This window comes from Argiope bruennichi, chromosome 6 (genome assembly GCF_947563725.1).
Source record: "Argiope bruennichi chromosome 6, qqArgBrue1.1, whole genome shotgun sequence".
In the NCBI taxonomy this organism is placed as follows: Eukaryota; Metazoa; Arthropoda; class Arachnida; order Araneae; family Araneidae; genus Argiope; species Argiope bruennichi.
In genome coordinates this window covers 4816509-4829961 of record NC_079156.1, presented here as the reverse complement: position 1 = coordinate 4829961, position 13453 = coordinate 4816509, and the positions used below count along the sequence as shown (strand labels likewise).

General features: G+C 31.4%; 1 protein-coding gene across 1 annotated transcript in view; it reads right to left on the bottom strand.

Moving 5' to 3' along the window:
- Nucleotides 1-13453, bottom strand: part of LOC129971206 (translation initiation factor eIF-2B subunit epsilon-like) — a 55229-nt gene that overhangs the window by 1887 nt on the left and 39889 nt on the right. Inside the window, exons 10-13 of the mRNA XM_056084781.1 lie at nucleotides 12088-12211; nucleotides 9300-9527; nucleotides 9033-9123; nucleotides 7954-8155 (exon numbers count right to left, since the gene is read on the bottom strand). Of these exons, the coding sequence (XP_055940756.1) occupies nucleotides 7954-8155; nucleotides 9033-9123; nucleotides 9300-9527; nucleotides 12088-12211 (645 nt within the window). The remainder of the gene's footprint in view (nucleotides 1-7953; nucleotides 8156-9032; nucleotides 9124-9299; nucleotides 9528-12087; nucleotides 12212-13453) is intronic.

Sequence of the window (13453 nt, the reverse complement as noted above, 5' to 3'; positions counted from 1 at the left end):
ATTTAAATAATATTATATGTTACAGCTTCACGCTGATAGATGGCGTATCTGTCGAGTACAAAGTTTTTGTTAATTCTTTTTTGTATCGGAACGCAGTGTGTGTAAAAACACGTGTTAAGGCACGTGCAACGTAATTCCACTAAAGTTCTATTTTTACCCCATAAATAATCTAAATATTATTTTAATTAATTAATTGTATCAAAAGTAATAATAATTCAAATTAAATACCAAATTTCATTACGTTAGAGCTTACTTGCGCTCGTCCAAACTAGTTTCAATTAAATTTAACTTTTCCCTAAACTAACAAATTAAAGTAACTATTCCAAATTATGATGTGGAGGTGCTCGTGCCCACTTTGTCACATCGCGGAACTCCGAAACATCACGACGTTGCCGTTGCCGTGTGTAAAAACGATTCTGTGACCTAGACGTGGCACCAATTGTGAAAGGTGTCCTAATCTGTAATAGTCTACATGAAGCGGCACAAAAAATGTGTCCGAAAATAAAATGGTGTTCACCAGAAAGAATGAGTATTATTTGAAAAGAATTACATTAAGTGGTCCGTCGAGCCGAAGTATTGAACCACCGAGTTTGAGAAAAGTTGGCAAGTGTTTCGGTTTTGCCGCATGTGCTTACTTGATATTGTTCTCAGTGATTTCTGAATCGTTAGAGTGATCTCCAACGGATATAAAGTGTAAATTCCTATGATTGGATTATTGTGTCCGTTTTGGTTTCAGGGTAACTGTGAGTATACTTTTGTTTTCAAAATTCGTGTATTAGTTTCGTTTTTATGAGTTGCATTTATTCAGAGTTCTCTTTTCAAAATGCTTTCAAAACTTAAAAGAGTGAATTAATTGAAGTTGCCGAAGAATTAGAAATTGATATTCCTGCAGGTGCCAAAGTAATTACTATTAAAGATTTAATTGAAAAGAGCGAGATCTATAAAGATAATTAAGAATTCGTAAAAACTGTGGTTGAGTCAGTAATTCAAAAGAAAAAAGATTACGAGAAAAATGAAGCACAGAAACTAGAATTGCAAAAACTTAAACTCGCGCAATTAGAAAAATAACTTGAGCTTGCGAATTTACAAAAAGATGTAACACAAAAGGTTAATGTGACAAATAGCGATTCTGATTCTAATTTTAATTTAGAAAGTTTGATAAAAAAAAAAGTGTCAAAACTTTAACTATTCCAGTTCCTACACGAGCAGAGTCGTATAATTTATTTTTCCAATCGCTAGAAAGAGCTTTCAAAACCAAAAATGTCCCAGAACAATTCAAATCGGAGATCCTATTAAATACCTTAGGCGAAAAAGTTGCCAATTTAATGATATATTTAAATGAAGATGAATTGTGTATGTGTGACAAATTAAAGGAATTAGTATTAAAAGAATTTCAATCCACCCCACAAGAGGTTTTAAATAATTTCCGTAAAGCCAAAAAACGTCCAAACGAAAGCTATATCCAATTTGCATCGCGATTTAGTGCAGCCTTTGATAATTATTGTCAATTAAGAAAGGTAAATGATTTCAAGGAAGTTTGTGAACTCATGGTTTCCGAAAAAATATTTGATTTATTAGATTGTGAACTACAAATTCATTTTGGCGTGAAACAAGGAGAATGTTGGTATGTGCCACCAGATTTGGCCAGGCATTGCGATATTTATGTATCGTCAAAATTCAAAAACGATAGAAATGTGTTTTCACGACCGCAAGTTGTAAACCATTTTCAAAAATATCGTAAAGAGTACAGTCCACAAAAAGCATTCGTAGCGGAAGTTAAAATATATGCTCGTTAATGCTCAAAAATATGCTCATTAATGAGAGAATAGAGGTCGTTAAAAATAAGCAATTATGTTTTAATTGTTTAAATCACCATAAAATTGCTAATTGTTATTCAAAATCCAATTGTTCTATTTGCAAAAAACGACATAACACTCTTTTGCACTTGGGAAATACTCAAAGCGAAACTGAAACTCGTTCGCAAAATGCTAACGCGGGATTAAATCCAAGGTCAAATGTATTCGTTCCGAGAACTGAAAATCCTAGTCATAATTCTTCACAACTGACGAATGAGTCACCTGCGAACAGTAAGCATTCATTCACTGCTACCAACTTAAATCTAAACAAAATGGTTTTATTAAGTACTGCAAATGTGATGCTTCAAAATAATGTAGGAATGTTTATGAGTGCACGTGCGTTACTGGATGTCGGTAGTATGAGTCATTTCATTCCAAAACGGTTAGCCAATAAACTGAATTTGAAAAAAAAAAAAAAAAAAAAGACGAAACATTGTGGTTTCTGGACTAAATCAATCATCTTCTGTTATTGACTGGATCGGAAAAACGAAAATTTCGAACGCAAGCAGAAGCTTTGAAAAGAGAACTGAGCTATTGGTAGTACCTCATATAACAGATTGTATCCCCTCCAAACAATTTGACATTGATACGCTAGAATTAGATAGTTTCAATTTACCGGATGTGAGTTTCAATGAACCTGGACAGGTGGATATTTTACTAGGTGCCCAAATATTCTATGAACTTTTAAGATCGGGTCAAATTAGGTTTCCGGGAACAGACATCGTTTTTCAAAATACTGTGTTTGGGTTTGTTGCTACCGTAAGTGTTCCAGTCGAAAACGAAACTACTGTCCATTGTGGTTTAGTGGGAAGATTTGGATGTAAATTTAAGGAAATTTTGACCAATTGAAGATGTTGAGGGGGATAAATTACAAAATGACGAGAGTTTAATATGTGAAGATCATTTCATGAAAACACATTTCAGAAATGACGATGGAAGCTATGTTGTTAAAATGCCGTTTAAAATAGACCCCCCATGTTTAGGCGAGTCAAAACACATTGCTACTAAAATATTTAAATCACTTTGGCAACGTTTGAAGAGAGAACCAGAGTATAGGCAATTATACAGCGAATTTTTAACTGAGTATGAGAATTTGGGGTATATGCAGGCAACTTGCGAAACTCCAAGGTACATTATGCCTCATCATGGCGTTTTTAGGCCAGAAAATAGTACTACAAAATTACGCGTTGTTTTTAACGCATCAGAGGCAACGTCATCTGGACAATCGCTTAATAATAATTTGTATTCAGGATCTGTTGTCCAAGATGATTTGTTCGCTATTTTGTTGAGGTTTCGAAAACATTCTATAGTTTTCACCGCCGATATAAAAAAGATGTATCGTCAAATTTGGATACATCCAGATCAGTGTGATTTACAATGTATTTTATGGAAGGATTTAGAGTAAGAGAAATTACGTGTATTTAAGTTGCTCACTGTTACCTACGGAACCAAATGCACTCCTTATTTGGCGACCAGAGTACTAAAACAAATATGCTGTGATGAGCAGAACAATTATCCATTAGCCGCTGCTGCTGGCAAGGATTTTTACGTCGACGATATACTCAGTGGTACCGAGGATTTATCTTCTGCCATTGAACTACAAAACCAGTTAATACATTTGTTAAAATCAGCTGGTATGGAGCTTCACAAGTGGAGCTCAAATAATCCTGTTTTGTTACAAAAAGTTCCAACGTCGGACCGAGAATACAATTTCGATAATCCTAACTTGGCAACTTTAAAAACTTTGGGATTACAATTCAATCCTGAAAAGGATACATTTAGTTTTAGTGTTCAAAAAATTGTGAGTCCTGCAACAAAAAGAACAATGCTATCGGACATATCCAGATTGTTTGATCCTTTAGGTCTCTTAGGACCTTTGATAATCACAGCGAAGATGTTCTTGCAGAAGTTGTGGATTTTGAGAATTGATTGGGACGATGAAGTACCCTTACACTTAAATAGAGAGTGGGAAAAATTTAGTTCTGAACTGAGTCAATTGAAAAATTTAAACATAGATCGTCATGTTTTATGTTCTGAAGCTCTGAAAGTAGACCTGATAGGCTTCGGAGATGCTTCGAAAAATGCGTATGGTTGTGCCGTCTACACCAGGTCTTTGTCAAGGTCTGGTGAGATAAAGGTGCTACTCTTATGCAGCAAATCTCGAGTGGCTCCCATCAAAGAAATTAGTATCCCACGTTTGGAGCTGTGTGCAGCGGATCTGCTTTCCAAGCTTACCATTAAGGTTCTGTCATCCTTGCAACTAGACATTCATGGAGTACATTTGTACTCGGACTCTACCGTGGTGCTTGCTTGGATCAAAACTCCACCTACATCGTTGAAAACTTTTGTTGCTAGTCGAGTCACTAGGATTCAAGAGTATACTAAAGATGTCCAATGGCATTATGTAAATACTGCTGAGAATCCTGCAGATTGATATCACGAGGAGATTTTCCTTCAAAGATCCAACAGTTGGACATTTGGTGGAATGGACCGTCTTTTCTTTCATCTATTAGCTGGCCAAACTTCAATGACGATCCTGGTGTCTCAGATGGTGAATATCTTCTTGAGGTGTAAAGAACTCTGAACTGAATAATGATCCTATGATTAATCTTTCCATTTGTAAGAATCCTAGTTTTTTACAGTGTCTATTAGAAATAAGTAATAATTATAGTAAAATTGTTCGTGTTTTAAGTTATGTTTTCAGGTTTATCAAGAACCTAAAAGGAGCAGTGAAGACCACAGGTCCACTGAATGCTAAGGAGTTAAACTATGCAGAGACATTTTTAATTAAAAATGTCCAAATCCAAGAGTTTGCTAAAGACGTCAGTAATCTCCCAAAAACACCACTGTGTGCCTCCTGGTTACCAACGATGTGTTTCGCGCACGGTGTTGGGGTGGTAACTCCGTACCTCAATGTATGCCTCCTGCTAGTAAATTAAAAACTTTGAATCCTTTCTTGGATTCTAAAGGATTGTTAAGAGTCGGAGGACGGTTGGGTAATAGTAATTTTAGTTTTAATAAAAAGCATCAAATAATTTTGCCAAAAGGCCATAGATTAACTTTAATTATAATAAAACATTTTCATAATAAATATTTACATGTTGGTGCTTCTTCTTTACTCTATCTTGTTAGAGAAAAATTTTGGCCTCTAAATGGACGTAATAGCTGCAGAAAAATCGTTCATCAATGTATCATTTATTTCAAAGCCAACCAATTGAAACCTTCTCAAATCATGTGCAATTTGCCCAAGGAAAGAGTGTCTCCAGATTTTGCTTTTAATTGTGCTGGTGCCGATTTCTGTGGGCTGTTTTATATTAAGAATAAGGTTCAGCGTAAAGGTGCTTTACAGAAAATTTATATTTGTATTTTTGTACGTTTTTGTTTTAAAGCTGTTCATATAGAAATTGTTTCAGATTTGACTTCCAATTCCTTTATAGCGACTCTAAAACAATTCATGGCTTGAAGAGTTAAATGTGCGAAACTGTTTTCAGATAATGCTAAGAATTTTGTAGGAGCTAATAGAGAAATTAAAAAACTTCATGAAATGGTTAGACAACCAGATGAAAAGCTGCAGAAGGTATTGAGTGGAAATTTATTCCACCAAGATCCCCACACTTTGGCGGTCTTTGGGAGGCAGCTATAAAGTCATTTAAATATCATCTAAAACGAGTTGTTAAGGGAATAAGCTTAACTTATGAAGAGTTCTTAACGGTAATTGTGCAAATTGAGGGAATTTTAAATTCTCCACCACTTTGCCCCTTGTCAGCTAACGAGGACGATTTTGAGGTTCTTACTCCTGCACATTTCTTAGTAAATAGGTCTTTAACCTCTTTAAATGAGCCTGATTTAACAAATTTAAAAGAAAGTCATCTCAAGAGATGGCAAAAGGTAATTAGACTTGTACAATGTATGTCGAAATTTTGGCATCGTAATTATTTAAGTCAATTACAACAGAGATCTAAATGGATGTTTGACAAAAATAATGTAAAATTAGGAGATTTAGTGTTATTAATCGAAGATAATTTGCCTTGTTATAAATGGGCTATGGGTAGGATAGTTAAAATTTATTTTGGTGATAAGAAAATTCGTGTTGTTGTTAAGATTAAAACGCAGTCTAGTACTTGTAAAAGAGCCATTTCTAAAATTTGTGTATTGCCTATGGAACATAATTAGTTTGTAATATTTAATTTTGTAATTTGTAAGTTTTTATTTGTTATTTCTTAGAGATATTTATTATTATGTTTCTTGTGTGTTTTTTTACTAGATTTGTGTAAAAGTTGTAATATTGTTTATGTTATTGAGCATTGTAATCTCTTGAAACCCTGGGGTTTCAAGATGGGGAGTATGTTACAGCTTCACGCTGATAGATGGCGTATCTGTCGAGTACAAAGTTTTTATTAATTCTTTTTTGTATTGGAACACAGTGTGTGTAAGAACGATTCTGTGACCTAGACGTGGCACTAATTGTGAAAGGTGTCCTAATCTGTAATAGTCTACATGAAGTGGCACAAAAAATGTGTCTGAAAATAAAATGGTGTTCACCAGAAAGAATGAGTATTATTTGAAGAGAATTACATAAAGGATGAAGTATTTAGCCACTGAAAATGAGTAGTAAACAGTCAAATGAGTAGTAAAAGTTTGAAATACAAAAGGAAATATTATTAACATTTTAAATAACATTGCCACAGAATGGCAAGAGACAGTTGTTCAAATAGTTTTCACAAAGAATATAAAAATCAAGAAAAAATAGTCATAAGTATAATAGCCAAACAAATATTATGAAAAATTATGCTTAAAATGCAAGAAAGCTCTAAATTTGAAAGACATATTTCTTAAACTACAGAATTAATTAATTTTAGAGATTTTGAAGTCAATTAGAAATATATGCAATAATTTCAAACTTTATTAAAATGTTTAAAGTAAAATGTTTGAAATTTTCTAATTGTTCAACAAACAAAAGAACATTGTTGGCAACTGTTTGTATGTTCTTTAATATTCTTCTACAATTGTGCCAAAGACTATTACTACATCCCTAGTTTTAAAATATTGCTCATAAAATAAAACTTCATACTATTGAGCATCAACTAATTAAACAAATATAAACCGATACATAATATATATGATATAAAATAAAGAGTCTTTCTACTTTTTATGTATACACCTCCCCTTTTCCATAAGAAGCAAATGTCAATAATGTCAATAATCAAGAAACAAGAACAAGGTTCTGGTCATTGTTTAGTTGAACAATTAATTTTTTTTAGTCCAAAAATTAGCTTATAAAAAAAAGATACTTTATATCATCTTATTACTTAGAACTTCTATAAAATATAAATCTTTTACAGAAAACAGAATTATTGCTCCAACTCATAGGAGAGAAAAAAACCCCACATAACAGCAATTCTAAACCAGAGATACTTTGAAGTTTTTATTACAAGATGAAAGAAAGTTTTAAAACAAATACAGTCAAGTAATCAATTTTTATTTCTAGAAGAGTATCAAGGGAAACAAAAGGCTTTTTTCATAAGCACATATTGTTCGAATGAAATGTTGACTGAATGAAAAATGTTAAGATAACATTGCAGCAAAAACCTCAAATTTCTTTATGCCAGAAACTCATGTATTCTATTCCATAGATTGCATTTTGCACATTATTTAATTTTTAATTGCTTTTAAGATTTAAGAACATATGAAGTAGAAAATAAGGATAATTATGTTCTTTCAGAGCTACAAAATCCATCAGGTACTTTTATTTAATTTTCAACTAAAACAACTTGCATCTGAAAGCAACGATCATCAGATATTGATTAAAATTTCTTCATGCAAGAAAGATTACCCAATATTCTAATAGTTTATTTGAAATGGTATTTGCTCAATCACATCTAAGCTCATTTTAAGAATCAAATTGCATGCATTTTTAGAAATATATAGAAGTATACAAAATAACATAAAGCGATATAAAATAAAATAGTGATCCTATTTGGTATGAATTTCTAAAAAAGGAAAACCCTTTCTTGCAATTTGCATTATCTTGAAAAAATTACATCTTCAACAAATAAAGATGTGAAACAACCATTACATAAATAAGTCAAGCAGTTACCTCTATAGATGAAAGGCAGTCCAATTGGGATTCAGTACTTCTAATGTACTTTGAAATAAGTGGATGAAAAAACTGCAACGACGGTTTCATAGATGACAAATATTGTTGTGGCGTAGAAACTTGCAAACTATCTAAGGGTAACTTCAATAGTGCCTTAATTAATAAAGTGTTGACTTCCTTTATAGTTATATTATAAGCATGCCTAAAATAGAAAAAGGCAGATAAATCATTTTACTAAAAACTGAATGGGGTAGAGGGAATAAAATTAATCAATTTCTTTCACACAAAATGTAATATAACTTTTACATTTTTTTTTTTTTTTTTGCATAATTTGACATTAATTAGAAATAATAACATTTCTCAGAAGTAAACCTGCATAGAAAAAAACTTTTCAATATAAAGACATTATAAAAAAATATACTGTATTAAAAAGTACATGTTACCACGAAAATTATATTAGCAATTTATCTTTAACACACTGCATGTGGGACTTTTACATTTTTTGCAGGTGTGCAACTATGTAAAAATATTACTAAGTTGATTTACACTCACTGCACATATAAATGCATAAAGAAATATGCCTCCATGCAACATGCTAAAAATAGAATATCAGTCTTTGTGAATACTGAGCAATAGATGGATAAAATAAATGAAGCCAACATATTATCAACTCGTACAAAATAATCATTATACTGCAGATAGACTTAAATTTATTAAATATGATTGTGAATTAATAAAGTATTCTAAAACATCTATTTTACAATATTAATTATAAAGCCACAATATTATCACAAAGCAATTTAAATTAGTTTTTTTTTTTCGTTTTTTTTTTTCAAAAATGATACAATAAAATAGCAAAACAATTACCAACCATCTGATTTTTTAAAATAAATAATTAAAAACAATGGGAAGAAATAATGAAATCATTGCATTTATCTAAATAATTATAAGATATGGCATACTAAAATGTCAAACAGACTTTTTACCAAAAAAAATTCTTTATGCCAAATTACAAATATTTAAATCATTCTGTAATGAAAAATACTGTCAATCAAGAAAATATCGTGATTTTTACTCACTTGGATGCATTTATTTCTAGAATAGTGTTTTCACTATTTACTTTCTCTTCAATTCCTCTTTGAAGACTTTCCAGAACTTCATTGTAAAATTCTGAAATAAAAATAATAAATGCACCTTTGAATTTATGCAAATATATATAATTTACTTACTTCTTTATTTTCAAAGAGCTATAATTGATTTACAACTTTATGTTTTGATAGTCACTAAAATGAAGGGATTAAGAAATCTGTCAAGTTATTTTTAGTCACAGAAAACAAAATACTTACGATTAGTTTCATCATCATAACCTCCACCTTCACTTTCATCACTAACTTCTTCACCAGGACTGATAATCTCAGAACCTGAACTCTCTGATTCTTCATCATCATCAACACTTTCATCAATAGTTTTTCCCCAAATATCTTCAAGTACATCTTCATCTTCCTCATCACTCTCCACAGTAGTTTTGCATATATAACCATGACCTTTCTTCCCCACCACACTGAAATCGCATGCTAAAAAAAAAAATGAATGCATCACATTGCAGTTATGTCAATATTAAATAGACCTATACATATTTGTAAAATTCATTTTAATGTTATGTAAACTAATTTGTAAATCATGTAAATTTGCTATTGCAGATTCTTCTGATTTTCAAATCATGTTAATTAAAACTAAGCAATGAAATAGAATTAAATTTGAAAGAAACTAATTTCTTAAAATTATCACCTCTATGTAAATCTACAAAAAATCTGCATGAATTATTTAACATATTTGAATGAGAACTAGATGTTTGCTTTGAAACAGACCATTTTTAAAAAATACAATTAAATAAAGAAATCAATGCATCGAGCTTGAAATCATAAAAGGAAAAGGTTTCATAAAAAAAACTTTAATTTTTATTAATACATTTAATACTATTCTTATTTTGGAATTCAAAACCTCAAATTTAATGCAATCAAAAATTTTAATTTAATAAACATTCAAATAATATCAATTCTAAACAATAATTATTCTTAATTTAATATGTAATTTCTAAAAATCCAAGGTGCAAAGCACATTTTCAAATGTTTATCATTTGCTGGTACTCACAAAAAAATGTGATTAAAATTAAGCCAGCAGGAGTTTCTCCCAAAAATTTTCTTGCATACTCTCTAATAACAGTAGTATCCTCCTTGTCTGAAAATGATAGACATTAGGCATGGCCATGAATACCTTGCATGGCATCAATGAACAACAATTGAGAAACGTATATCTTCAGCAGGTACCTAACATTTTTTTAATCTGGCATGCACTTTTTTTTCCCTGACAGATGGTTAATACACAAGTATCCGAGAATGGAATAAATATTTTAGGAATAAATATGGAAATAATAATGGAATAAATATTATAAATATTTTTTCCAGCTAAAAGAAACCAAAATCTTGCATAGAACTACAATTGTAGTAATAAGATCACAAACCAAATTTCATTTATTTATGTAAAGCAAGTACAGACTGACTTTTTGTCAAATTTGGATCAAAACTTCATATGAATCCACTGTAAACTAAATTTCAGTTACCCCAAGTCCTTACATGTATACAAAAGTACAGATGATAGGCAATCCACTTTTTAATGGATTTTGATTCAAAATTTGGCATGAATATACATCTTAGATAATAAATCCAAGAACCAAATTGTATCTATCAAACTCCTTTTAGTTACATAGCTATTGTGTTCACTTACACTGAAAGAGTTGGACAAGCAGACTTCCTTTAAATTCAAAATTAGGAGAAAAAATTTATAAATTTGGTATTATATCCATCTAGCTTAAAGTATTTTTAAGTTGCTGTATTTGCAAATAGACATAATTAAAAATGTTTTTTGAAATCGGAGGAGGTTTGAAGCGTGAAGACTCACCAAAATCTTGAATTTGGATTCTTTAACTATCACAATGCTTTCTTGTTGTATATTTCATATATGAAAAAGTATTCAGATTTATATATAAAAATTCACAAACTCATTAAATGAATCAAAAAGATACAATAAATAAAAAAGTACACTCAGGATTCAGAATAAGATTTTTGTAACAAAAAAAGCATTTAATTATATATTAAATATATACATACATACACACATACATACAGAGGCGATGAGTTAAAAATTCCTTTTAGTGCAGCATTTCTAGAGAATAGATACTTTCTTCAAAAATGCTGAAACTATTTCCTTGGTCTTAAATAATGGGATAATCTTTTGCAGTGGTAACTTGGCTGATAGAAACTTGCCAATGCTTATCTTAAAATTGAAATCTGCAAACATAAAACAATTTTTACTTAGTCCCCACTAACCCAGCCCAACTGTATGTGCAAATTTCATACTAGCTTGCCACTTTCTCTTTTAAAAAACCAGTGCAGGATGCAAAGCAAAGATATCCTTGGTGTTAATTCATTTTACATCTTACACCCCTCATTTGAAACAAAAACCAGCTCACCAATATAGTATTATATATAAGAAATATATTATATATAAGAAACAAATTCTGAAATATATCTGTAATACGATTTAATGAAACCAAAATATAAATCGCACACCAAAAAAAAAAAAAAAAGCTTTAAAATATATTATAAAGTGTTCTTCTACAGAATTTGATTTTTAAATTTCTATATTGCGGTATTTGAGAGATGAAAATTCAAATATTATTAATTCAATTTCAGTCACTCTAATTTGTAACATTTGTAGAAATTTCGATACAACATAGAATATTTTTCTTGAACTTCTATTTATCAAAAAATATGCAGACCTTTGCTTTGCAATAAAATAATCATAGGGTTTTCACCTATTCCACTCAATTGTTGTATATACAAAGGTGTTTCTGATTAAATCCTTTGGGATCAAATATCATTCTACTGGTATGACGAGGACGTATGGAGAGAGGAGTGACTTGTGCATCATTCTCATCATCTGACCATAAAGCAAAATTTCAAGGTCTGCCCCAAACTAGCCCTACCATAGTTTAGTTATTGTAACATCTTTTATTTTTAAACTAAGCATTATCAAAAACTTATCCCTTTTTTTAAAGAGGAAACATGCATTTACTTTTATCCTGATCTGACTTAAGATTAGCATCAAAATCATCTTCTCCAAAGCTATCTTCATCAACAAAAACTTCAGCTTGGAGTCTTGTTAATGCAGGCACTACAATGTTTTCATCAATAACAACCTGTGTGACAATTAAAATGATTATTAAAAATGACAAATATACAATTTCTTACATGAACATCTTTTGGGAAAAGTCATAAAAAAATATTTAACAGGGTGCATAGTGAGAAATTGTTGCAAAAATTAAACAATTTTAAAGCATCTTAGTGAGAAAAATAAAACCCTTTGTACATAGATATGTATGTAAACTGGCATATTTTCTAAGCACAGGACATTTTCTGTTTTATAATAATGCACACTATTGATTGAAAAAAAATTAATTAATTTTAAATGAGTATTTTTCAAATTTTAAAATTTATTTCTGTATTTGTATAATGTCTTCCATTACAAAACAAATAATAAAGATGACTTTTCGATTTCAGCATTTCTTAAAATTATCAATTCATTTAGATGGACCCATCATCCTTAAAAATGTTGATAGTGATGTAGAAGCATAGCATGACCAAAAGTTTTGTATTTGATTTTTATACACTCATGTCCATAAATTAAGGCTAATTCAAAGTCACGCGAAAATCGAACTCTAAAATACATATGTCACCCGTAAAATGTCTACACACATCTTCAAAAATCATATGCAAATTGCAAGAAGCCACCAGATTACACCGATAATACGTCACAATGATGAGAGTGTAAGAGAGTGATGTATAAAAAATACAGGCAAAGAAATAAAATTGCTTGCAAGCGCTTTATAAGCCTTTCAGTGCAATAACCGCATAGTTATGATACAAATGACGAATTTGGATGACTTTTTACGGGGTAGAATTATCGGTCGTCTGAAATGTAGGCGTACCCAGCTGGAAGTATCCAAGGAATTTGGAATCGCCCAGAGTGTCATCTCCATGCTTTGGCAACGATTCCAAGATGATGTTAATGTGAGTAGACGTTACAGCACAGGTCGCCCCCGAGTTACAACGCTGAATGAGGACCGGTATTTGGCATTACTGCCAAAAGAAACAGACGGAGCACAGCATCAGACCTATCCCGTCAGCTCTCTTTAGTCACAGGTACGACAGTTTCACGGCAGACCGTGTACAGACGCTTAGGATAGATTGGTCTATATACTCGTAGGCCTGTCAGATGTGTTCCACTTACTGCAACTCACTGTCGCCTGCGGTTTGCCTGGAGTAGGCAGCATGCATTTCGGACACCGCAACAGTGGGCTTGTGTGATGTTTTCCGACGAGTCCAAGTTTAGCTTGCAGTCTGATTCTTCCCGGACTTTCATATGGAGAGCGCCAGGTACC